The sequence below is a fragment of the Plodia interpunctella genome, chromosome 27, assembly GCF_027563975.2.
Source record: "Plodia interpunctella isolate USDA-ARS_2022_Savannah chromosome 27, ilPloInte3.2, whole genome shotgun sequence".
Taxonomy (NCBI): Eukaryota; Metazoa; Arthropoda; class Insecta; order Lepidoptera; family Pyralidae; genus Plodia; species Plodia interpunctella.
Window position 1 is genome coordinate 4,957,903 of NC_071320.1, and position 26,772 is coordinate 4,984,674.

General features: G+C 33.4%; 2 protein-coding genes across 9 annotated transcripts; both read right to left on the reverse strand.

The window, feature by feature from the left end:
• Positions 1-643: 643 nt before the first annotated feature.
• On the reverse strand, positions 644-26,697 carry LOC128681385 (uncharacterized). 8 transcript variants are annotated; one of them, XM_064436877.1, is made up of 11 exons: positions 26,273-26,432; positions 18,798-18,894; positions 16,286-16,464; positions 14,729-15,562; positions 13,536-13,719; positions 12,444-12,592; positions 11,937-12,105; positions 11,586-11,637; positions 10,823-10,849; positions 5,785-6,002; positions 644-3,141 (listed from the first exon to the last, which is right to left on the reverse strand). In XM_064436877.1, exons 1-9 carry the CDS (start codon positions 26,277-26,279, stop codon positions 10,832-10,834), a joined length of 1,689 nt encoding a protein of 562 aa, XP_064292947.1. In that variant the 5' UTR covers positions 26,280-26,432; the 3' UTR covers positions 644-3,141; positions 5,785-6,002; positions 10,823-10,831. The 8 variants fall into 8 exon arrangements, with proteins under 8 accessions (XP_064292947.1, XP_064292946.1, XP_064292945.1 ...); XM_064436876.1 differs by having other exon boundaries at positions 5,785-8,659; XM_064436875.1 differs by having other exon boundaries at positions 5,785-10,849; positions 26,273-26,433.
• On the reverse strand, positions 3,279-5,775 carry LOC128681383 (uncharacterized). The gene is made up of 2 exons (XM_053765220.2): positions 5,623-5,775; positions 3,279-5,239 (listed from the first exon to the last, which is right to left on the reverse strand). The coding sequence occupies exon 2, from the start codon at positions 5,236-5,238 to the stop codon at positions 3,424-3,426; it is 1,815 nt and encodes a 604-aa protein (XP_053621195.1). The 5' UTR covers position 5,239; positions 5,623-5,775; the 3' UTR covers positions 3,279-3,423.
• Positions 26,698-26,772: the final 75 nt, after the last annotated feature.

Below are 26,772 nucleotides of genomic sequence, written 5' to 3' on the forward strand. Positions count from 1 at the left end.
CGAGGGAAAGACATTTTCTTACACTTTTTTACATTTTCCCCCTAAAAGCTAAAGATACTTATAAATACACAATGTTCTTATATATATGCTAAAAGCTGCTATACTTTTGTGACCTGTTAAGTATTTTCAATCAAATTATGTTTCTTTTTTATTTATTTAACCAAAATATTTATAAATAGAATTAAGTACACACAAATTAAATAAATGTTGTCGATATCGATATTGGACTATCGCTTGCCAACACTATTTTCATGCCAATTTGCACAACATACAATAATCGCAATAACACATAAAGATAAAAGTATTTAATTAACACATTTTTATAAAAATATGCCAGATTCTGTGGTTGTACGTGCGTGCTGTCAGGGGGGCTACCATGAAACAAAACACGTAGCACGTTACACACATCTAACATCTGTATCTTTTGCCCATATCGAGTACGCGTCGTGTAAAAAGAGCGAGCGTGTGGACGCAAAGACGCAATTACCAACGGGAGCGATTATCTTAGCTCTGTCCCTTTAAACGACGACCTTACTTACGAAACTCTTGGCTTCCGGGCGCCCAGGAACCGCGGTCTCTACTACTGGGACAAACTCATAATTTGCTAAATCCGTAGATATGTCGCAAAATAAAACAATATAGGTGTAATATATTTTAATGAAATTTTATTTAAAAAACCATCACAATCGGAATACTATTAGCTTAGAAGTCAAGGCAAAGCTATCTCTTTTAACAATACAACACTTTTTAATGTTATTATTAAAAAGAACTATTTAATTTTGGCATTAAGTAATGAAAAATACAATTTTTTTGAAAAATGTTCATGAATTGCTAATTAAAAGTAATTTTATACAAACAAATATAGCTGTGTCTCTATCTAACATACGGAGAGTAACAGAGCGAGTTATAGGCGTATATATAATCAAATTAATTTTGGATATTCGATAGCGTCAGTATTTGAGAATGGGTACTCTAATAACATGCTGTTTATTATATATTCATTTAAAGAATTTAATAAAAAAATTGTTTGATATTTTTTACTTCCAAAGACAAAATTGGTATTTTTTATGCTCAGTTGTACAATAAATAAAAACAACGAACAAACAAAAAATATTGTTAATCAGTGATCGCACGGGACTTGATCCGCGTGGAGCGACGAAAGGTAGCCTATATTACCCCTGAAAGTCGTCTAGATCTCTGCCCAATTTAATCTGTAGTCTTTAACTTATTAATTTACAAATGAAATCTTGTTTATAAACATTTTGAACAGAAAATAGTTTAAATTTGAAAATTACTAATTATAACAACCTTAAGAGAGCTGACATAATTATCAACAGACAATTCATAGGGCATTTAGCAATAATTAAATCACGTAGATAAATCAGGTCATCAAGACGGTCTACCGCGAGACATACATACTCGTAGCACGTTACTAACGTCCACACGCAATCGTGTCAGCGTCGTGTAAACAAAGCAAACCGTGTGGACGCAATGACGTTCTCAGTGTTTTAAGCTTCATGGTAGACCCCCCGAATCCCATATTTCGTGGTGCGTGTCGTAAATTATGGCATTAAAAGCTGCTTTATTATTTAATTAATCTATATGACTCATTATGAAGGCATTTCACAGCCTGCACTATATATTAATATTTGTATTTCTTCCGTATATATGTATACTATATCTATATAATAAAAATTAAAAAAAAATGTATTAGTAATGACTTTTTCAGGAAATATATTACGATGAATGAATATCTACGTTAAAAATTAAAAATCATCAACCAATATAGATTTTTTACTATGAAAATACGATCAGATTGATGGGATCTCTTGTAAAACTAAGTTTAGCCGGCCAATTTTGACATTAAACTATAATATCAACATTTTGAATTCATGCCAAAATTACAGTACGTAGTTGGAGGAATCAGGTATTGGACGGCTCTAAAGTTGAAATTGCCTCAACATTTTTATGACGTTCCACGGGAAAATGCGCCTTCGGGATTTATTATTTTAGATTATGGAGATCGAGTATATCATGACACTCAAATGGTCAAACCGGTGGCGGCGTCGTGGATCGGGTCGGGAGGTTCCCTCTATTGTGGTTCAGCTTCGCGATGGCTGACTCACGCGTCAACTCGTGAACGAGTGCTGCCGGGGGGAACTGGTCAGCTCGATCGATATATATATCGATATATATGTATAAACAAATAAATCCTTTCATCAGCACTTGATCACAATCATAAATCATTCCGAAATGCTAGTAGTTTGTAGCTTTGGTAAACATCATTTAATTTAGAATATGACGTGAAAAAGTGCCTGTGAAGGCCTAATTTCTGAATAAATTATTAGATTTTGATTTTTGATTTTGGACGGATACGGATTTTTTTGTGTTTTTATGTTTAATCTGAACACTTTTTGAGTAACAGATTACAGAAATATTAGTAGCCAAAAACTACCAAAATGGTAGATTTTTAACCCATAAGGGCAACATTTACCCGTGAAACGGCAATTTTATAGTGGTCATTATTATTAAACTTATGTGTTTAGTTGGATAATAATGGCAAAATTTCAACTACATCTTTGCACAAGATTGTTTTCAAATAACGATTTGATAATTTTATTATCATAACAATATAAATTTGGCAATTCAGGCCGGTATTGATTTCTAAATTAAATTTGAACCATCAAATAGACTGATTACACAATGATTTTAACAAAACAGATCTGGAAATATTGACATGACCTAAAAAAAATATTTATGTGATTTAATGATTAACATTTAATTAAGAATGGTAACACTTAATTGTGAATTTAGGTATACATATGGTTTGTTTATTTCAGATCTTCTTGTATATATGTACATATATTTATTTCAAACAAATTATTAATTTTAGTTTCGTTCCGTGCCTACATTTAATTAACTATTTCCAAAATTGAAAATTTATTACTATTATTTTGCCGTGTCATAACATTCCTCTATTTATGCTACAAAAGTTATTTCGCTCGCTTCTTCTATATTTAATTATTGTTGTTAAATGGTAATATATCTATTGCAAATAATTGTACAATACATATTATATTGCGTATATAAACTTGTACATACTTATCCATCCTTTTCTACTCGTTCAACATCCCTAAAAGACTTAGGGTAAGGTGGTGTAAGATTGCGCACTTTTGAATCAATGGCTCATAAAATGAAAAATGTAAATCTTATCTGAGATCAATCATTTATTTATTCAGTCCAATTCTACTGGATACAAATTAGCATACCTACTAGTTTTAACAAAAAATAAACAAACTTCTAAGGAATTAACAAAAAACCACGAGTCGGGAAATGCGCAATGTTATACACCCTAGTGTGTAAAATTGCGCATCTTGGTGGATAAGATTGCGCATCTTGGTGGATAAGATTGCGCATCCCCATTTATTTGCATAAGTCGCAAATAAAAGCTCCTGAGCCATTGTAGTCTGAGCAATTTTCGTGCCACCACACATTGCACTTATCACACGCGATCCAGTCTTCTTGTATTGGCTCCTTATAAATTTCGCTGCATCCTCCACACTTCCAAATCTTCTTTTTATGGCATATCTTTGGTTTCTTAAACGATTTTTTCATCTTTTTCGCGTTTGGTACATATTTAGGTTTATTTTTCTGTTCATTTTCTTTCTCTTCTACTTCCCTTTTGTATGGTGAACTGCTAATCACTTCCGATTTTTTGTGCTTCCGATTAAAACTCCTTTTTTGTGCTGATTTAGGAAATGGAAGTAATTCTGACAACGGTGTTGAACTTATTGGAAGACTAGACCTCGTTTCAGCAACATGTGATGGCTTCTCAGATACAGATGCGGTTGCTATGCATGTTTTTAAAGGAGGCCCAGCTTGTGGCTCTAAGCGAGAAGGCCCGGGCTGTGGCTCTGAGTGAAAAGGCCCTGCCTGTGGTGGAACAGTTGCAGCGGTGTTGTTAGCTTGTACCGGTGAAACGATGGATGACGTAGACTCACATGAGACACGCGCTGCAGAAACTGACGGCTCCCTTTCAGTAACGCTACTGGCCAAAAAATCAGCGTCTGTGAAAATGTCAGGATTCCAGGGCACAATACCAGTGCACTTGAAGAGTTCCACTCCACGGCCAGGTGTTGCAGCTTGATAAAAAGCCGCTGCAAAAATTGAAGCCATCTGATAGACGGTTATAGCTCTCCCCGGGTGATTGCGGAGCCATTTCTCGCACTCGCTGGAATAAAATTTCTTCAGGGCACCATGAAAACCTCTATCAAGTGGCTGCATTTTGTGGCTGCTGTGGGGAGGCAACGTCAAGGCAATTATGTTGTTTGCACGGTAAAAATCGACAGCTTTTAGTGTGCAATGTGACACGTGATTGTCCAAAATTAGGAGGATAGGCTGGTCTTTAGTTGGCTTCGCGTGATCTTTGAAGTGCGTTAGCCAATCGAGATAAAGATCTGAGTTTATAAAACTGGAATCCGAGACCATACCCACAGATCCAGGTGGTGCAGCGTCTAAGAGTTCTGCTTTCATTCTCTTTCTCCCAAATATAAACACGGGTGGGATAAATTGACCAGTCGCAGACACAGCATTGACGATAGTCACGTTTGTGCCTCGCTCTGCGCTGGAAATTTTATTGACAGAGCGTTTACCCTTTCTGGACAATACTTTCGGTTGTTTATTAGGTACTGTGGATATCCCTGTCTCGTCCATGTTATAGATAGATTGTGGTGGGAAGTTATATTTGTCCATGAGCGCAGATAAATTTATGTAAAACCTCTCCACCTGTGGTCTATTGAATCCTATTGCACGTGCAATGCTTGTGGAAGTGGGCTGTCTCAGGGAAATATCAGGGTGTCTTCGAAGAAAGCCTCGCAACCATTCCTTGCCCGCAATTTTTGTTTCTCGATTGAATCTATGAGCAATATAGTGTTTTTCTGCATACTCGTATGCCGCAATTCGTAATCTTTTAGCTGTCAGGCCATATAACATGTCATCTAATGTATGTAGTTGTTGACAAAAATTTGCTTCTACTTCCGTAGAAAATGTTGTATCAAATCGGCCTAACTTTGTAGCACAATGTGGTTTTTGCAAACGGAATCGTAAAGTAGATTCTGACATCCCTAAAGACGCAGCCACTGCTCTTTTACTTTCTCCATTATCAATTCGCTTGCGAGCCTCGTTCATTATCTCATCAGAACAAACCTGGCGAGTTGATTTTCTCTCTCTTCTGGACATTCTGAAAATAAAATAAAGTAATGAAAACCAATTAATATATACCAATTAATCGAATACACAATCAAAAATAAAAAGCTATTACAATAATTGCAAAATACGCTTTATATTTAATTTTAAAAAAATAGTGGCGTGTAAAACTGCGCGCGCAATCTTACACGCGCTTAGTCTGCGCAATTTTACACATCCAGGTACAATTCTGAACAATGCTATACTAATGCCATCTCCCGCAATAGTGTCGAATAACTTTCTCTGAGGTTGAAATTTGAATGATAGTACTGTGAGAAAATATTAACAAATTACTTAAACTACTTAGTTTTTTTACACAGTAACACTTTACTTTTGTCGGAAAATTAGATCAAACACCAATAAAAACTTTGTACTCACGTATTTCTTGTGTTTTCCACTCGTATTCAATATGTTTACGGGAGCGCATACCAGGCGTGATAGTAAACAAAACACAACTGAAGTTGGCTACGAAGCTCACTCCGTTGTCCTGTTATGACGTGTGCGCAGTCTTATCGACCGCGCAATCTTATACCACCCTACCCTACTAAGTTACTTACTTTGTTACAAAATAATCATTTAATAAAACCTACAACCAATTACTTAAACTCCATTAATCGCTATCAACAAAGCACCACTTTTCCAAATTATTTACACTGTACCATTTTTTACACCTATTAAATTGGACGCAAGATTGTGTACTCGGTTTTACGTTTATATTAAATAAATTTATACATAAGTATATTACCTGATCACTGAAACTATAGAAAAATTTATTATTACAGAAAGCCAGTCAAATTATGTGTAGATAAATCCTTAAAAAAAAAACTGTCTACAAATAAAAGTGATAATTCATTTTATTAACAATAGAAAGTCGCAATAATGTCGGCTTGTTAATTTAAAAAACAACATTAAAATGATTAATTTAGAGGAATAAAATTTAAAAAAAGAAAAAAGGTACTTTTACAGCAGTAATGCATCTATTTAATTAGTAATACTGGAAATAGGATTGAGCAACAGGTATATAATATACTGATTTTTCAAATCGATTACATATTATATACTATTATTAAAGCTTAAACATAATTATGACTTAAGAAGGCTACACCCTAGCGATTTTATAAAAATAGTGAAGATCTACAAAGTAAAAGGTAAATAAACAACATTTTTAAGAACCATTTCAAAATTTGTCACATAAAACAATGTATTTTCATTTTCGGAAGACAATCAGATTTAAATAAGCATGCTACGTAAAATAAATATAAGAACACACAAAATCCTACAATATTTATATTTATAATAACATTGCATACGTTAAGTAGCTTCCCATGGCACTCTTATTAATCCATAAACAACACGTATTTGAAAAAATGAATGGATGAATAAATGAATGAATGAGTGAATGAATGAATGAATGAATGAATGAATGAATGAATGAATGAATGAATGAATGAATGAATGAATGAATGAATGAATGAATGAAACAAAGAACAAAATAACTCTTTGTTTCATTCATTATATTTTCTTTAATATAAAATTTGATCGATATTATTAATTAAAAAAATAACATACAAAAACCACAGATATTAGAACATCCACGTTCTTATAATCTGTGACTGAAACCATAACAAGCTATATAAAGTTTATTTCTTGTTTTTTTTGTTAAATAAAATAAAGTTAAACCTTACTTATCGATTATCACCAAGAGGTGGAAGGAAAAAGGGTTAAAACATTTGTTCTTTAGGTTATTTGAGATATTTTCACCTGAATTTAATACGAATCACCTATAATTGGCTATTTGATTTGGTAAAATATAACTGTTATTTCAATAAACAAACATGACAATTTAATGTTTTAATAATTAAATGATAAATTATTAATCTTTGTAAATTACTTGCGCCACGTCCCGGCATCGCTCGGGTAAAACTATAATAAATACATAGCTAAACCTTCCTTAGATATCACACTATCTATTGGTGACAGCCGCATCAAAGTCCGTTGCAAAGTTTTAAATAATTATCTAAGCATAAATGGGTACAGACAGCGGGAAACGTATTCGATTTAAGTATACTATGTGTAGTGATGACTATCACTATTTTTTTATTCTAATTAAATATTTTTTTGGCTCTGAAATCGTTATTTAACATATCAGTGATTTTTTTTACTTGTAACACAAGTAAATTGTAATTTTCGACAATAAAGAAGTATCTGATTTGACCTGTTGCAAAGTTTTATCACAGTAACGTAACAGATTTTGTTTAAAATTATGCCGCATTTTCATTTCAGGTAGTTTAACGGCTCTCATAGATAAATTATGGCACAATAAAATATATATGAAAATTAAAACATTACTGTCAATGTATAAAAAAATAATTACTTTTACGCAAGCATAAATTTTTCTTTGAATATTTTGTGATTAGCGGGAAATATTAAATATTTATACTTTATAATTACCAAAAATAATTTAGTCATGGTTGAATGCAAAGAAAAATGCTGTACAAACTAATTGCGAAGCTAAAAAATGATTTATTTGTTCAATGCAATTAACTTCTGAATGCAGATGCTGTAATTACAGTGATGGAGGTAAGAAACTTTACGACCTGATGCGAAAGAAATACGGGGTCCCAATTAAGGCGTTTAAGTTTGAATTTTAACCGTGACACTAACTACATTAAGGCTAGTGTTCTATTCTGATAGGGTTTGTTTAAAAAAATATTATACAGGGTTACTGGTATCAAACGCGAAACCTCCTAAAGACTACTTGGATACATCAAAACAAGCAACTTTACGTATATTACGTACGTACGTACGATACGTAGTTATTTTTTCGTATAAAAAATATATAATCTAATTTGCGATTCTACACATGTCAACTCTATGCAATAGCCGAGCAACATGAGACAGTGCAGTAGCGTTATGTAGCGGAATCGAACATAGAGCTAACGTTTTATAGAAATGACATTAAAACTAAAAGAAAATTGTATTTATTACGTTTCCTGTTAGTTGTAGAACGAAAGATGTCTCTGTGTACCTTATACTCCTTAGGAAGGTTATGCGTTAAATACCAGTAACCATGTGTAAGGGACATTGTTATAGAAAGATTATCGAAAAGAAATACAGATAAACATAAAAATAATCATTTAGAATATTATGAATTTAGTAAGTAGTGCAACGGTAACATTATTGATCATTAATTAGTATGTGATGAAAAATAGGATGCTTCTTTGAGCTCTGGGTCCCCAGTACTCGGCACATTCTAGATGGCGCTACTGTGCATATATAGTATCACGTCTTCATCCTTTACTGGGCAGACAGAGCCAAAAGTGGCCATATAGTTCAGCATACCAAAATCACCATTTAAATAGCGTGATCTGTTAGACGTTGATTCAGTCCAAAACGCGCCAAAAATCGTTTATCTCTGTTAAAGGAAAAAAAAGATCAGAAAAAAAAATGAATAAGCGAAAATGAAATGTATAGTATTAATAGCTATTACTTTTTTTTTTTTTGTTAATTACATATTATGAACAAAACATAAATGTGATTCGGAAGCAGTTGCACACATATATGCTAAGCAATTATATTTTAAACAAAAAGCTATTTTTTTTCTAAGCGCTTCACCGCTTGTTTTTGAATTTAATATATTATTGAGAATGCGGTAGTTTTAAAATGATTAAAAATTAAAAAAAAAAAGTATAATTGTTAAAAAAAAAAAAAGGTTTTCTAGGATATTATATTTACTTAACTTTCTAAAAATGTGTTTTTTTTTTATTTTTAGCTGCAAAATGTTTGCCATTATTATCATATGAAATGGATTTGACTTTAAAAAAATTTGATTTTAAACTTTTAACTTCGAAAAGGAATGTTTTTGATCGACCAATTGGCATTATTCGAACTCAACAATTTTCAACACTGATTAAAATCTCCATTTGTCCGTGTCATATTGTCCTTACAGTATTACCATGTCTTTTTATAATTTTACAACAATATAAATTACTAGATGTTGCCCGGGGCTTCGCTCTCGTGGGAATTTTGAGATAAAATATAGCCTATAGCAATCCTGGATAATGTACCTTTCCAGTGGTGAAATAATTTTTGAAATCGGTTCGGTAGTTACGGAGATTACCCGCCTCAAACATACAAACTCACAAACGTATACCTCTTTATAACAATAGTATAGAAAATAGACATTTTCTGAATTTATTTTCGTGGTTAATAATAATAATATCCGAACTTTATTGCCCATAAACACATTAGGTACACAAAGGGGCGGGGGGCGCAGCAACCAGCTTCATGATAAATATACATACATTTACTTACATAATGAAAAGAAATAGTTTTATCTGTATGGCGCCAAAGTTATATAACAAATTGCCGCGCGATTTAAAAAAATGAAAATTTGAAAACATAAATAGATACATAAAGAAATAAATACAATATAACTAAACATACATAGACATAAACACTTATACAAACAGAAATATTAAGATTTCAACAAATGAACAAGACAATAATACTTAATGATTAAATAAATAATTAATCAACACGAAAGACAATACTCCTTGAGACGTTAATAGGTTTGTTATTTGATTTATTTTCAACAAAACTCAACGATAAAGTATTGTGAAGGTTAACATATTTGTATTTTATTATTAATCGACTGGATAAACAATAAAATCCATTAGTAGTGTTAAAACATTCAAACACGATAATCAAATGTCACTACTCTATGACGACCTCGGTGGCGCAGTGGTAAAGTTCTTGCCTCTGAACCGAGAGGTCCCGGGTTCGATCCCCGGTCGGGTCATGATAGAAAATGATCTTTTCCTGATTGGCCCGAGTCTTGGATCTATATAATGTATTTGTTATAAAATATAGTATCGTTGAGTTAGTATCACATAACACAAGTCTCGAACTTACTTTGGGGCTAGCTCAATCTGTGTGATTTGTCCTAATATATTGATATATCGACTTGTTCAGTTTTATTAATTACAGGATTTAGGTATTATTTTGTCGGCCTCATTAAACTAAATGCAAAACAAATCCTTATTAACACGAAATGCGTGACGTCACAAAACATTACTCTCATACAACCTCCACACATATGAAATTTTGATTTTTACATTAGAAGTATGATTGACTAAACAGATTAAAGACTTTGGAAAATAATCATTGTTTCTAAACTAAAAAAATATCATTATCAGTTTCCTGAACCAGTTAGGTTAATGTTTGGTTCAATCTATACCTACATATCATTATAATTATCACTTTGTGTACAACTCTGTGGGCCACACTACAGTTTAAATAGAATACTTAAATTATAAAATAAAATCTGCTGTTGTAGTGTTGCTTTTTGTTATCCTAATTACTATAAATACTTATGAAAGTAAGTTTGTTTGTTACCTCTTCACGCTCTATCTACTCAACGGATCTTCTTGAAGTTTTGCATATATATAGTTTTAAATATGGAAAAGGACATAAGGTACCTTTCATCCCGGAAAAAATGCTGTTCCCGTGGGAAATTCACGCGGGCGAAGCCTCGGGCAAAAGCTAGTACCTAATAAATAAATAAAAAAGGGCATACCTCGTAATTCTACACCAATTTATATCGCTGTAAAATCATAAAAAGACTTAGTAAAATTGTTTACATAACAAGATTTGTAAGAAAAAACTTGAGTTTACACGCTACCACAATATAACTTATTTCGGGAATTATATATATATATATATATTTATATATATATGTCATATCACCAGTTAGTATAAAAATAATCATCTCTACCTATATTATATTATAATATATAAGCTACGCCAAAGTTGATAATAACCGGTCAATCTGAAACTACATGAATAAAGGCAACGACTTTTTTTTGCAATTTTATTGTATAATATTTATTTAAAAAGGTGTTCCTTTTTAACAAAATCAAGGACGCAAAGCACAAATATTAATTATATAGTGCGACTTGGGTATTTACATCTAACTATCGAGTCGATTCGCAGTGAGACGCAACTAACCAATCAGAGTGCGCCGTTGTGACGCAACGACAACCACACGGCAAAGTGAGATATTTTTCAATGAAAAAAAATATTCCCGTATCTGCCAAATCTAACCAGATAACGAATTTGAACTTTATTTTTAACGTTATATAGCTCAATACAGCTTGAAATCGTAATCTCTGGTCCTCTAACTAACCTACACATAAAATCTATATCACATTCAACTATGACCGGTTATTATCAACTGTAACCAAGCCATAAGCGTCACACAGCCCACTTTGGAAATCGCATATGGAAATATATTTTTATTTGGTAATATGGCCAACTTTGCTTGGCCGTTTCGTTTGTACCTTAGCTTTAATTCGATCGAATCGTTCTTGAGTCAACCGCTTCCTTTCACAGCTGGAATAAAAATAATAAGGTTATTTACATTAAAGAAACTTGATTATGACTTGAAAATAACTGTTATAGTTTGTTATAAAATTACTAGTGGCCCGTCCCGGCCTCGCTTGTGTGGTATAAAAAATAGATATTAACCTATTCTCAGACCAACTGAATTAATATACAAAAGAAATTTCATCAAAATCGGTGAAGCTGTTTCAGAGTAATATGGCAACGTAACACTGTGACACGAAATTTGTGTAATATTTAAAGACATGTTATAATTTAATAGAAATGAGTACAGACTTAGACAAACTCACATATCTTGCCGGCTCTCGTCCAACATGTCCGCCGTGATCCTGTACATGTCCCGCGGCGGGACCTTGTGCGCGGTGACGCGGGACACGCAGCGGGTGTCCCGCGCCTGGTACGAGAACGACGGGTCGTCGCGCGGGAATATGCGCGGGGACGACCGCGCGGAGCACATGCCTGGAAAGATTTATTAAACATGTAAATAATTTGCAATAAAAAAGTACTTAAATATCCATTAAAAAAAAAAACAGAAATTAGACCTTCACAAGCACCTTTTTCACGTCATACTTATTCTACACAAAATAATATTTACCAAAGCTGTAAACTACTAGCATTTCGGAACGCCCACTGCTGAGAAGAAATGCCGAAAGAAACTCATTTGAACAGTGTTGGTTCCTATCATGCCAGATCGGCTTACCATTATTGTTTCTTACAATGTTTTCTTACAAAGTACATGGTTAAAATTCATATACGAACATGTCTCAGCGGTAAAATTAATGAAAGATTAAACTCACCGGTAATAAATATGTCTTCCAAATGGAAGAAATGTGTGTTGAGCGCTGCGTCGTAGAGCGCATGCGCGGCCGGCGCCGACAGCACGTAGCCGGTGCCCGACAGGTACCGCGGGTACACGCGGCCGCCGTACATGTACCGCGGGCTGTACCTGTGCCCGCGTGTACAGGGGAACATGTATCAAACGCAAAACCTCCTAAGGACTACTACTGGGTTATATCAAAACAAGCAACTTTTATTCTGCGACTTTTTGTAATTCGTAGTTTTATTTTTTCATTTTGTTATTTGTAGTGGATAGCACGCTCCTCTTTATTTATTTATGTTTGCATACCTATACTCGGTAAAACATGTAGGTTTAATTCATTTTGACATCAATTTGTATATTTGTACTCGTGTTTTTGGCAAATAAATGTTTTCTTTCTTTGTTTCATACAAAAAAAAAATCAATCTAATTTGCGATTCTACACATCTTAATAACCGAGCAGCACGAGACATTACAGTAGCGTTATGTAGCGGAATTAAAAATAGAGATAATTTTTTATAGAAACGACGTTAAAACTAAAAAAAATATTTTTTTTTTATTTATTAGGTTTAGACAAAAGTCGTAGAACAAAAGATGTTAGTCTCTATGTACCTTATGCGCCTTTGGAAGGTTATGCGTTAGACACCAGTAACCCTGTATAATATTACAGCTTGACCATAAAGAGATGACAAACAATGATTGTGCTAGTTCCTTCGTATCTGTCACATTTTTGACGTTAACTGTCACATATAATGCTGAAGTATGGCAACAATTTTGTATGGAAAATAATCACGTCGTCGACATACTTTTGCACAATGGATAAATATATGAAATATGTAATTTAAAGTTTCAATAAAATTTAGCTGGGTATTGCGGTTTTATCAAAAATATTAAAAAATACTATTTAACTATACTTGGTTAGGTAAGTATATTAATTTGCTTTTTTTTTACATCACGCGTTTGACGAAATAATCCCGCTATTTTAGTGATAGTAATAAATAGGTGCTTAATCAAACACACTACTGAACTGAACTGTCAATATACAAATGTGATTGATATACAAACTACTTACCATTTATTGTGGGTGTCCAGAACTGGCTTGGCCCCGGAAATTAGATCACCTATAAGAAGGTATTCCTTGGATTTGAAACCCTTCGCTACTTTATCGTCGTACTTTTCAGATCTAGTTTTGAGATTCATCAACAAATGGGGTACATTGATATACATATCATCATCCGTTTTTAATATGTAGCGAACTGAAAACAGGAAACGGTCGACTGATTTTAATAAAATTATTCATTTATTTACGACGACCTCGGTGGCGCAGTGGTAAGGTTCTTGCCACTGAACCGAGAGGTCCCGGGTTCGATCCCCGGTCGGGTCATGATTGAAAATGATCTTTTTCTGATTGGCCCGGGTCTTGGATGTTTATCTATATATGTATTTTTTATAAAATATAGTATCGTTGAGTTAGTATCCCATAACACAAGTCTCGAACTTACTTTGGGGCTAGCTCAATCTGTGTCATTTGTCCTAATATATTTATTTATTTTATTTATTTATTAAACTTTATTGTTCCAAATAAAACATAGGTACTTATAAACAAATGGCCAACTAAACGCTGAACGCATTATCTCCCAATTAACCGTTAGGACAAACAGAAAAACAGAAAATATTATTGTGAGAGGCGTAACAAGAAATATCATGTCCTGCAGTAAACCGATCGAGGAGTTCTCACGTCGGCAGCCGTTCTTGGGTGCACCATCAGGTCATACTTAACATAATGAAAAGCGATATCACAACTAAACGTGTGTACAACATTTCAGCTCAATCGGTTGAAGATATCTGCTAAAAATATAACTGCAAGATTTCACCCGAACATACATAAATACAGTGCAAATGAAATAAAATCTATACATATAATAAAACTATAAGTGGGCTATGTCCGCACATAGATGATATTACAGCAAAAATATTACTTTATTTGACTAATAGAACCAAAACATTATTTTTTTAAAATTCTTGTCGTATGTTTGTTCGCGCATCACGCAAAAACTACTGTATAGAATTTCATGCAGTTTCCACAGTTGTATAGCCTAGGGTCTAATTTAAAATCGGGTAAACGTTTCATAGCGATACGTTGCTTAGAACCAGAGATATTGACAAAAACAATTTATGAACGAACGCACATAACAAACGCAAAAGCCAGTTTCATGCGACGAAAAAATAAGTTGAATTTATAACCTAGGATAAGTTAAAACTCACCACTTTCATAACAGTTATTCTTGATCCACTTCAGCATCATAATACTCTTCAATGTTAGATTATTGTACGAATCAATAAACCCCTCCTGTATCACATCGCCGTATTTCTCGACCTCCCCTTCAATCTTACCCTGAATTCTAGAATCGTTATTACTACTAGGCATACCTAATAAAAACACAACTTTAAAATCTGGCACTACATTACTCGGCCCCTTTACGCCGATTTCTTGAAAACTAGGTTTTAGTAACGACAAAATTTTATTCATATCTTGTTTATCCTCATAACCTTTTGGCGGTATTCTCATAATGTTTGATTCGTAATCAAAATCGTAGTTACTCATTTCTTGATCATTTATTTCTTTGTTCATATCGAATTCTGGTAACATTACTTCGTCTTCTTCATCATCAAATCGTTTTTCAGGTACCTCTTCAGTCTTAACATTAACTAGATTACTTTGCAACGCTTTAGCCAATTCCGGTAATAACTGGCTAAAGCTAGATATGTCACGTTTGACCCTTACGCTTGTGTTGCCAACATTGACCGGGTATTGTTCGTACGTGTAGTTATAATTTTTATATTTGTCTCTTATTTTGTGAAAAATTTGTGACGTTTTTAAATAGGTGGGATAGTTCGCCCACGTTTCTCTGATAGCCTGCCTTTCTGCAAAGTTTGTTGTGGAGGAGCACACGATAATGAGTAAAAATAAGTTATTTTTTTTATTTTTCGCAGATTTTGGACACACGTCATGCGGCTCGTGTATTGTGGTGACGTTGTTTGGCTGGACGTAAATTCTTGTGTCTCGATTAGAGTCTACCGACCATCCGGCTACTAAAACTGGAAAAAATATATATATACTATATAATAATATATCGACAATAGGTGACCATCGCGCAGGTAGCTTTCTCGCACAGCAGGCCTACCATCAACTTTTACAGAATGATTCCAATGCAACCCAGTTCAATTTAGGCAACTAAAATGAATCGCATTCATACAAAAAATTAAGTCGATGGTACGAATTTGCGGTGCAGTTCAGTTTAGGTCGTGCAGTGGATCGCGTTAAGAGATGATGGTAAGCCCCCAGAGGATTTCCTTTTGCAATTCAGTTCGGGAATGCTGCCTGTGTGATGGGCACCTTGCCTAGGGAGCCTGGGCACCTTGTCGTGAGAGATATTTTTAATTTATAAGTTCCTTTTAAGTTTTTAGTTTAAATGAATATAATTTTATGGTAAATGAGAAATTATTATGTTTTGTTCTTATGTCGATATTATTGGTTAAAATAAAGTAATTTATATTACTATATATCGACGGTGAAGTAAATACAATTACCTCCGAAAATAAACCTTACATTTTTGAAGATTCGACTTATCCTTGGGAATGCTATTGTTATCTATCAGCTATAAAAGCTATGTGCCCCTTATTCGCCTTGCACGACATCCACGTGAGGATATGGAGTGATTCTATTCTGGAGCAGAATATACCCATGGGCCAATTAATTCAATATAATATTTTAAATACTAGGTTTGACCGGGCAATGACCAATTTCGACCAAAATCTTACCTTTAGGAAGTTGCAAATTAGCACGGTTATACACAGGTATATACATGAGTACACAGAACATTATCATAGCTGTGCAAAACAAGAAATATTTGGCTAGGATTGTCACCGTCGATTTTTTCTCCCTTTCTTCTGGTCGGTTCTCTTGCGCATACGGGATGTAACGGCGCGATTTGTCGTACCTGGAACGGTCAAAGTTGACAATGACCAGTTTATAAAAAAAAAATACAGATGATATTTATGTACCAGCGATTTTAATTATCCTTCGAGAACTAAAAAATCATGGTATTATAAAATCCATTATATTTTGTTAATCGAAGTCTTTGGAGAATAGGCTGCGGTGAAGTTTGTTGCGCCGCTTCTTCTTCACCTGAGCTTTGGAAGCCGGCAGTACGTAGACTTGGTTTGATTTCAGTTTTGGACGTCGATAAGTGATGTAAGTATCGATATAGGATTGATGCATTTTGCTATTTATCTTAATGTCCACGATGTCTAAACTTTTCTCTGTCAATACCGCATATAAGTTTTTGTTTTTGTGTGTATTACTGTGTTACATTGTTATATTACATACCGTAATATAACGTCATTGGGAAACAGATTTTTATTTTATTTAGAGCCTATTTCATAGCTAAATGTACCATAACGAACAAATAACTGTGTTAGAGCCACCAACTGTGCTAACTGTCCAATCACACCAGCCAGATTTATCAAGCGGTCAATTTATCTGTCAGATTACAACCTGAATTTCACGAGCGTTTTGAACGCCGCCGTGGGCTGTCATTTGTGTTTATCAAATTGTGCCACACACAGTAAATCAATTTAATTATCCTATTTTATAAATAAGTAAAGTACTGGTACAATGTTAATTTGCTCTGTAGATGATCAAATAAAAAATAGGTGCTGTGCTGACCCTAGTTTTCATACCTATGTAAACATTGTTTTGGTCGGTGGAGTGATCTGAGAGGCAAATATTCTTTATTTACTAGTTAAATAAATAAAATAAATATATTAGGACAAATCACACAGGTTGAGGTAGCCCCAAAGTAAGTTCGAGACTTGTGTTATGGGATACTAACTCAACGATACTATATATTTTATAATAAATACATATATAAATAAACATCCAAGAGCCGGGCCATTCAGAAAAATATCATTTTCCATCATGACCCGACCGGGCATCGAACCCGGGACCTCTCGGTTCAGTGGCAAGAACCTTACCACTGCGCCACCGAGGTCGACAGTTGTTCGCCATGAATCTGGGACCTCGCAAACACAATGAATTTTGATGAGTTTTTACGAAATTATGAATATCTCAAAAACGACTGAACCGATTTTGATGCCCTACGAACTTAAAATTCTATTCCTACATAACTTTTATACAGATCCTACATACCTTTTGGATTTCATCAAAATTATAAACGGTTCGAAAGTTATCGCGTTACAAACAACAAACATACATACAAAAAAAAATTTTTTTGCCCCAAGTGGAATTGTGGATCTCGCTCGTTTCGCTCGCACGGTCAAATTTATTCATGTTTATTATATGTTTATACATACATCATACGATTGACCTGGTAATATTTATGTATGGTATATATTTCTATACATAGTATATTATTTATATATATTTATATTATTTATATATATATATTTATTTATGTGCCACATCCGCCCGTGAAATCAACGTTGAAGTTGCTGACGTGACTGCAACACATGCATGTCTATTTGCCGAAATGAAGTCACGGCACGACGTGACAACTCTGCTTACACACTTGTATTTACTTGTATGATATATTTTTTACTTACATATTTGTTATCATTATTTTGTGTTGTGGTGTTTAATTTTTGGCAATAAATGTTCATTCGTTCATTCATCCATCCATCCATCCATCCATCCATTCATTCATCCATCCATCCATTCATTCATTCATTCATTCATTCATTCATTCATTCATTCATTCATTCATTTGACACTAATGAAACGCTACACGCCGCGTTCAAACAGTCGTGAAATTCCATGTAATAAATTTTTGTTAAAAAGTGGAGAAAGAAACCTGTTTGGTCGGAGGCAAGAAAATATCCTGACCCTTTGTAATGATTAATTATTTCTATTATCGCATGTACCTATGTGGAGTAAGTATGTGCGTGTGGTCTGAGGGCACACTTCTTGAAATTCTATGAAATTATGCTTGGGATTTAGTGAACATTCTAAAAGAAATGTGAAAGTGGGAATTAGATTTTGTAAAAGCCAAATAGTTAGTTGCCAAATAGTAAAGTTACGATGTTTTACGAAAGGCCCTCAGTCCTCATAGTGACGTCTGAGGATCCGCCTGTATCTCAACAACTATACAAGCTACAGATTAAAGTTTTTACCCCAAAGTCTAAGTTTAATTTATTTTTTATGATTTTTTGTAAAATATTATTGGTTTTGAATAAATGAGACTGCTGGGAAAAAAAAATCTAAGGTTTTGCATAACAAAAAAGCACCAATCCCTTGAGAACATTGTCATCTCACCTGTAAGAAAGTATTGGGCTGTCATCACTGTCCCGGCCCGAGGAGCAGAATCTATCATCATCGTCCCAGTGCTTGTCGTTGTGTGCCATGTATTGATCTGAAAATAAACAACAATTAACATTTTGATAATTGTAAGTTTACAGAGCGTTTCGGCCGCTGCGGCCGCGCTGTCATTACGTTCCGTCAATTTTCTGGAGGGAGTAATCATTTCCAAAATCAATCATTCATAAAAATTGACATTAGCACAGTACATATTAATTATTTTAAAATTAGATATAATTCTTTTCTTTGTTGAAATTTGAAAAATTGTAATGACATCGCGGCTGCGGCCGTCGTAACGCTCTGAGAACCAATCTAAAATGTCCAAGCATTTACAGAAATTAGACCATCATATAGCTATACTATTCCAGATTACATTTAAACTATCTTTATTTAGAAAGAGTTATATCTTTAAATAGAGTGATTCGATAAAAAGGTTTAGGTATTAATTTATTATGTTTTCACCCGAGCGAAGCCGGGACGGGCCATTAGTTATAATTACCGGCCCGGACAGACAGATGCGGCGGTACAGGACTTTGTTTTATAATATGTAAAGGTACAATTATTTTAATCTAAAGTATCTTAATTTAAGCGGAACCACACGCCACAGTATTATACAAACTTACGTATAAGGCGTATATTGTGGTCGAAGGAAATGAATAGTTGAGACTTGTGGTTACTATTGTAACCACTCACTTTAGTGTCATCGATATTTATAGAAATAAAAGTAGCGTAGCGTGCCATAGATTGGCCCTGTATCAAAATAGTTATAGCGCCCTAATGAAGGGTACTACTAATCCTAATATTATAAATGCGAAAGTAAGTGTGTTTTTTATCTCTTCACGCATTATCTACTGGACCGACGGTTATGACATTTGGTATACGGGTAGAAAATAACCTGGAATAACACTTTCGAGTACTTTTTATCCCGAAATTCCCACGGGAGCGAAGCTGTAATCATCATCATCAATACCTAGCTATATAAACGTCCACACTAAGGGCACAGGCTTTTGTTATTGGATGGATAAGGAGTACGAGCTTTAACATAAAACACGGGTCCATTGGGAATTGGCGGTTTTAAACGGTGATGTTTTAAATGACAGTTTTTTGTTTCTTTTTTTCCGGGAAGCAAGACAGATGTCTTTTTGTACGTAACGGTGTTTTATGTGTTGAAAAGTCAATAAATTATTTATTTATTTTTATTAAGTGCATGTGTATAACATTTTTAATATTTTTTTTTACACACTAAAAGGGTAGCCCGTGTCCAGTACCAGTGTAATGTCCCTTATGTTTGTCCAATACATTAGTTAAAAGCCTAGTGAATACATAGCGTGTCGACTCGGCAGCTTAGTGGAAACCAATAAGACGCCAACGATAAACATTAAATCAATTGAAAATCAATAAAACAAGCAATTCATTTCAAAACAAAAAAACCGCTTGCGTGTAAAAAGCAAATAACATTTTTCAAGGCAATGGGTTTTTTGGAAGCTTCATTATATTATATCTTTTCGAAATGCATAGAATAAAACCTCCAGTATTATAGAATTGTTTTTCTTCTTTTTAAGTAATAATATCTCTAAGCCGCCATCTTGTTTTTTTTTTTACTTTTTTTACTTTTTTTTTAACTTCACCAATCTATGGGCTGTCAAGAATATTATAACTACATATTATTGTGGTAATCTATCCAGAAGTTAGAAATGAGGTCTTAGGGATCATTTCATAAATATACAACAAACCCGCGAAACTCATAACTCCCTTTACCATGGATTTATTAAGTACTTCTGTACGGAGAACCTACTAATTCCATGTCCTTTACTTCGGAAGCCATAGATAAAAGAATACAATTAATCAAGGCCTGCCAGAACACTGGCAAATTCTATGCCAAATCACGCTTCCTATGCCAAAAAGCTATCATATATATCCATAATTAATTATTAATTAATCACCAAAAAATTCTATTTTAATTTCTATTGCTGTAAAACAGACATTTAACTTTTTGGAGCTGGAAAATCTTGTTACATCGTAAATGTAAGTAGTTTATGAATGGAATACTTACCTACATCGAAAGACTTCGTAAATATCACATAATCACAACATAGTATAAAACATGTCGTTGGCCGTTGTCTGTCTGTGCCTATGATGTATGCCAACTTTTAAAAATGTAACGGATTATGATGCTGGTTTTAGAGTTATTGAAGTGAGGTTAAGATGTTCACAGGTGACAATTGAGGCCAGATACATTAGCATTATTACAGCGTTTAACGCTTCAAGCAAATATAGCACAGGATCAACACAGCGTTCGTTGTTATGTTTAAAAACTGCGTGTCATACAACTAAGAATTAAATGGGTCTACGAGAAGAAATTTGTATAGAAATAAGGAGTTTCAAAATGTTGTTTTGTTTATAAACCGATCAACTAATAGTATCTATATTTGTGACGTTCCAACTGGGCAGATTCTAGTTTCAGAGATATTTGAGGTTTTGTAAAAAAAAAAAGGTGGAAAATTGACATTTTGCGTTTTTAATGCAACATGCAAAAGGCATACGGTAAACGTCTCTAAATCATGTACACGACGTGAGAAAATTGCAATTGCAGGTAGGTATGTTTAGTAACTAGAACTCTGGCTGTTACATTTAAAACTTTCAATGTCTGTTTCCCAATAATTTGATTTTAGTATGAACATTGAAATTTTTTTTTTCAATGTAAAGAAAATCTGAATACAGCCTTACAATACTACCCAAGTGGTACCTAAACGCTTGGAACGCCACATTTGATCAATCTAAGATAGCTACCTATATCGAAATAAATGATATATTTGGAAATTATTAATCATTACACTAGTACGCATTTTAAGCCTTAAAGTAAACAAAAACCCATTCCATTTTGATTTGACCGGAAGTGTACATTTTTGTATTAGCAACGTCTCACTTCCGGTTCCCGTATTTGGCACCTGGTGTTGCCATGTTGCGACTATTAATTTATATAACGAATTAACATTTTCTTTTCTTGGTTACAAATTATTTATAATTGTCGAAATTTTGGTTCAATGAAGAAATAATCAGACATATATACTCAGACAAGATCCTACAACTATTGTAAAACATAAAAAGTGACGCACCCTTTTTCGCACTTGACACGAGTAAATATAATGAATACCTAAATGTGGTTGATAGTGTAAAAAAAATCGTGAATATTTTAACTGTAGGTTGTATTATATATGTAGTAGTTACATTTATACTGTTTTTATCTACAACATGTTACGTCACATGTCGACAAATTGTATAACAAATGCGTTGTTTGTTATACCTACACTTTCATAAGTTCACTAGCGGCCTGCGCCAGCTTCGCTCGAGTAAAACAATAATAAAAAAAGTAATAATGTAAGTAAATAAAGCCTACGTTACTCCTGAAGAGTTTGTCTATCTCTGTGCCAAATTTCATCAAAATTATCCGAGTAGTTTTGAGTTTAATCATTGCAAATAAAAGCAATGTTTTCTCTTTATGATATTGGTATGGAGGATTGATATAAGTAGGCATTTCTTTTTTTTTTTGCGCGGAAAAAATATGTCGTTATTTTCTGAACTTTCTTTCTACTTTCGCTAATCACGCCACTACATAGCCTATCTAATACTCTAATTTTCATTTGGACTTGCTCATGAAACAAAACCGTCGTGAAACAAAGACGTCCACAAATAAAATTTTAAATTATTACATTTGGTCCATAACTCCTATGGTTACTACAGTTGCGAACTGTATTAGGTATTATTTTTGGCTTATATTGAGAGATTCCTTTTTTGTTTTGCTCCCAACTTCTTGTCTGTCGGTTTTGTGGAGTATTTCCAAGTTAAATCGATCGAGATCCTCTTTAGTCGCTGAGCTCTCTCTCTCTTACCTTCCCGGTTGCATTCGTGGCTATGACGCCGTGAAGCCCGGCGTAAAAAAAATAATGTTGAAGATTTAGCTGTGTTTTTGCAACCAGCCGCCTGCCTCTGGGTGGTTAGATCAAGATCAAGGGTCAAATACAAAGAATGGGCTCTATTGAGTTGTGAACTAGTGCCCCCTGCTACGGCTGTGATTTAAAATGTTTGAATAGTTCCCTGGTGTTATTCGTTCGTTGATTTTTTTCAAAATGGCGGCCGACTCTGCTGCATGCTTTCTTTAAACTTCTCTCATACCATATACTTTCTGTTGAATATAGGTATCTATGGTCACCATTGTTCATGACTTAGGTTTTTGTACGTTGGCAATTCTATTGGTCATAAATATAATGGCTTGCCGCTTATCTAATTTTGGACTTTTATTGATTAACCATTCAAACACTTTCCCTTTAATAGTATATAATAGGTTTTTTAGTTGTAATGAAAATAATAAAATACCTACCTTGTTTTGTTCTAACTTGTCTCTTGGAAAAAGAAAAAGTATATTTATTTATTTTCTTACAATTTATAGTCTTCTCTGTTCATGTTGTACGTTACTACTTCTGACCAGCCTGCTGCTGTATACACGTCCTCTCAATCTATCGCCGGTTGACTGTAAGAGATCTCTACATGGGATAAGTCCGCCGTTGTACAATTTATCTTTCTTGTATAAATTTTGATTAATGTACTTATTTTCGTGCAATAAAGTTATTACAAACAAACAAACAAGAAAAAGGCACTTTCCTTAACTGAAAATTTGTTTAGGAATTCCTATTAATTTCAGTTGTGGTAATGGAAAAATATCCATCCTTTGACGGAACACACCGAATCATAACTTAGTTTGAAGAACAACAACCATTATTTAGTTGTGAATTGTTCATTGTACTGTACAGTACTCTAATTATTGTTCTCATTACCTGTAAATCATCACCATAGCATTTAGCCTTGACAATTTATTACAGGGCATTATCACTGAAGCTCTTCATGGCAGGTATTCCACATTTCCAAATACGTCTATAATTATTCTAATTACATCCTTAAATATTTTTCGTGTTAAACAGAACGGATGTTATGAATTTTCTTCAAAATCATGTTTTAGCATCTATACATATATAATTTAGAGAATGCCTAATGATTCAATTACATATATTTTATGCAGAAACAAAAACCTTCGCTTATATCAAGGCATTTTTTCTAGTGGTGTTTTCAGTGGTGAGAAAATTGGCAGCTGTCACTATTGATGTGAATATCCTTATAATATCCATAAAATACCAATAAATAAAAACAACTAAAAAAACCCTCGACTCTGCTTAGTTGCTGGCATCCTCTCATATGCAATTATCTTTCAAATAAAAAAGAAATTAGATCAAAATCGATTTAGCCTTTTGGCTGCTACGATGCTACGGAAAGACATACTGGTCAGAAGTACCAAAGACTATAGTCTTTTGCCATCTTACGCGGTTTAAAATTACTGATCACTCGGGTCAACCTCTCTGTAAGTGTATTTTTTTTTGTTTCCTTTGTCATGTTTGCGTCAAAATAATTGAAAAAAAAATGCAAACACCCAATATTATAGGTACTTGGCAAAAGAGTGGTGCGCGTGCAAAAAAGTTTTACGTCGTTACAATGAGATAGAGTTTGCACAAAAAAAAGAGCCGAGATTATATTATCTGTGTGTCAGATGTGTCAGACAGAAGAGAATGTTATGATAATAGCAGTAACATTTTTTTTATTAAAACTGACATAATATCACAAATGATCTCGTAAATAAATACAAGTAAGCAAATTTCATTAATAATTTCATTTAGTAATTATTATAATTTAGTCGTTTTTTTTAAGTGTAGGTATAATATATTAGTGTCAACCGACTAAATTCGTATGAATATTCTAAAGTAGGCACCTAGATTCTAAAGTTAACGTTGTCAGTTATGACATTAAATATTTTCGATTTGAGGTATTCATAAAGGTGACCTTAAAATTTTAATGATGCATTTTTGATGAGATAAAAAATCTATGCAAATCTTGGTCTTTGCAGTTGTAATTTTTTCATTCGTCATTGTTTCAAATTCATTTGTTAAAGACAAAAGATAGTAGTTTGTAGCAAATATTAGATATTTAATATATGATACAGATTTTAGAAGAAGTACCTATGACGTAAAAAAGTACCTGTGTATGTTTAATTTCTGAATAAATGACTTTGATATTTATAACCGAATATAAATTACATTACTAAATATAATAAATCCTAAATAATATATTTTTAATAATAAGTTTTTGACGCATGTTCGTTTGCAGAAATAAAATATTTTGTTATGAGTAAGTATAACGTAATTTTTTATTTATAAATGTGACTATTTGTCAGTAGCTGGAAAATTACTATACGTTCGTGTTATTTAACTTTGGTGCATGAAACATATGGGTGACTACATAATATTTACGTGACTGCGACCCCCACAGCTGCAAGGTCGTTGAAACATCAGCTACATTAATTAAAAATATGTCGCTATAAATATTACACTGACTTAAAAATATAAATGACTATAGGTATCATAAGTAGAATATTTTCCACATTATTACTTCAAGCTGAATTATGCTCTCATGCAAACACAATAAATCTCAAATTCACATTGGCGCCAAATCCGCACGTAAATATCGATACCACTGGCTTCTTGCAAAACACTTATATGAAGAAATGTTAAATTTATTTTTACGTCGTTCAATTGTTCAGAAATCCGGTCAATAGTTCAAACTAAATTGAGATTGGTTTCTTTGAAAAAGACTGATCTATGCGAAGCATAATAACGTCATAACTTCACGTAGTACCTGTCTATCGCGTCGGTGACAATTTAAAATCAAATATTTCACTGCAATTTTATGACTAAAACATCAGCTTTTTAAGACTTTATAATATCTACCTATGTAAGTAGTTTACCTTTTTCTTATGTTTATAAACATACAAACCTCTATGAAACACAAGGCATTTCTATATTTAGATAGTTTTAACTTGCCGTGGTGGCTGGGTGACTAACTGCACAGTGCAGTCAATACTTTGGTGAAATATCGCAAATTAATTTCGTACCTATTCACCTCTTTTACTGTAAGTACCTCCTTGCATGACAGTTGTGTATTTTAATACGAGTTAGTAGGTAGCCGCTAATTAACTGCACACGTTAATTTGCGATTAAGAAAGAAAAACCAAGTAATTAATTACAGAATAGCAAACGGATTGCCATCAAATAAGTTGAGCTATTAACCAAATAATCAACAGAGTGCAAGTTACATTCAAAATATTATGGCCTCATTTTTGAAATGGATTTTTAAAAGATCGTTATTATTTGCGATTTTATTTTTTAAAATTTTATCACGTTTTACTACAGATAAAATAATAGTAATCTTGCTAGAATAGAAAGTTACATAGAAGAATACAAAGTTATTGCAAAGTGTTATTGGAATAAATTTTAACATTGTTAACTTAATAACTAGACCATAACCATTTGTTTACAAAACAAGAGTGGTACCCATCATGTGTGGCCTACAATCCGGTTTTGGCCGAGCATTACACAACTTATAAAACGTCCCTTAAAACACACAAGTTTCACTTCAAAGCCACTTCAATTGCTTTCTAACAGGAAAAAATCCGTCAACACAGTATCTTGTAGCAATCTCAAGGATTCTAAGAATAAAACAATGTGATGCGACAGATTAAATAGCGCAAAAAATAAAAATATAACCATAAAATACTTATAATTAATGTAATTAGCGTTTTGAACTCACTTTGATGATGCTGATGCGGATTCCAGCTGGACGAATGCTTCCAGGTTTATGTTTTTGTGATAATAATTGAATAATAAATTATTTAATTATTTTTTTAACACAACGGAACCTAACTAACAAAAATTACATGACGGATCTCTGAGTTGACTGTTCAATAGGAATACGAACTGCGCCTGCTTGCGGTACTTTTAGAGTTGCCATAATAAAAAAACAAGTTTGAAATGAAAATCATTAAATTTATGTA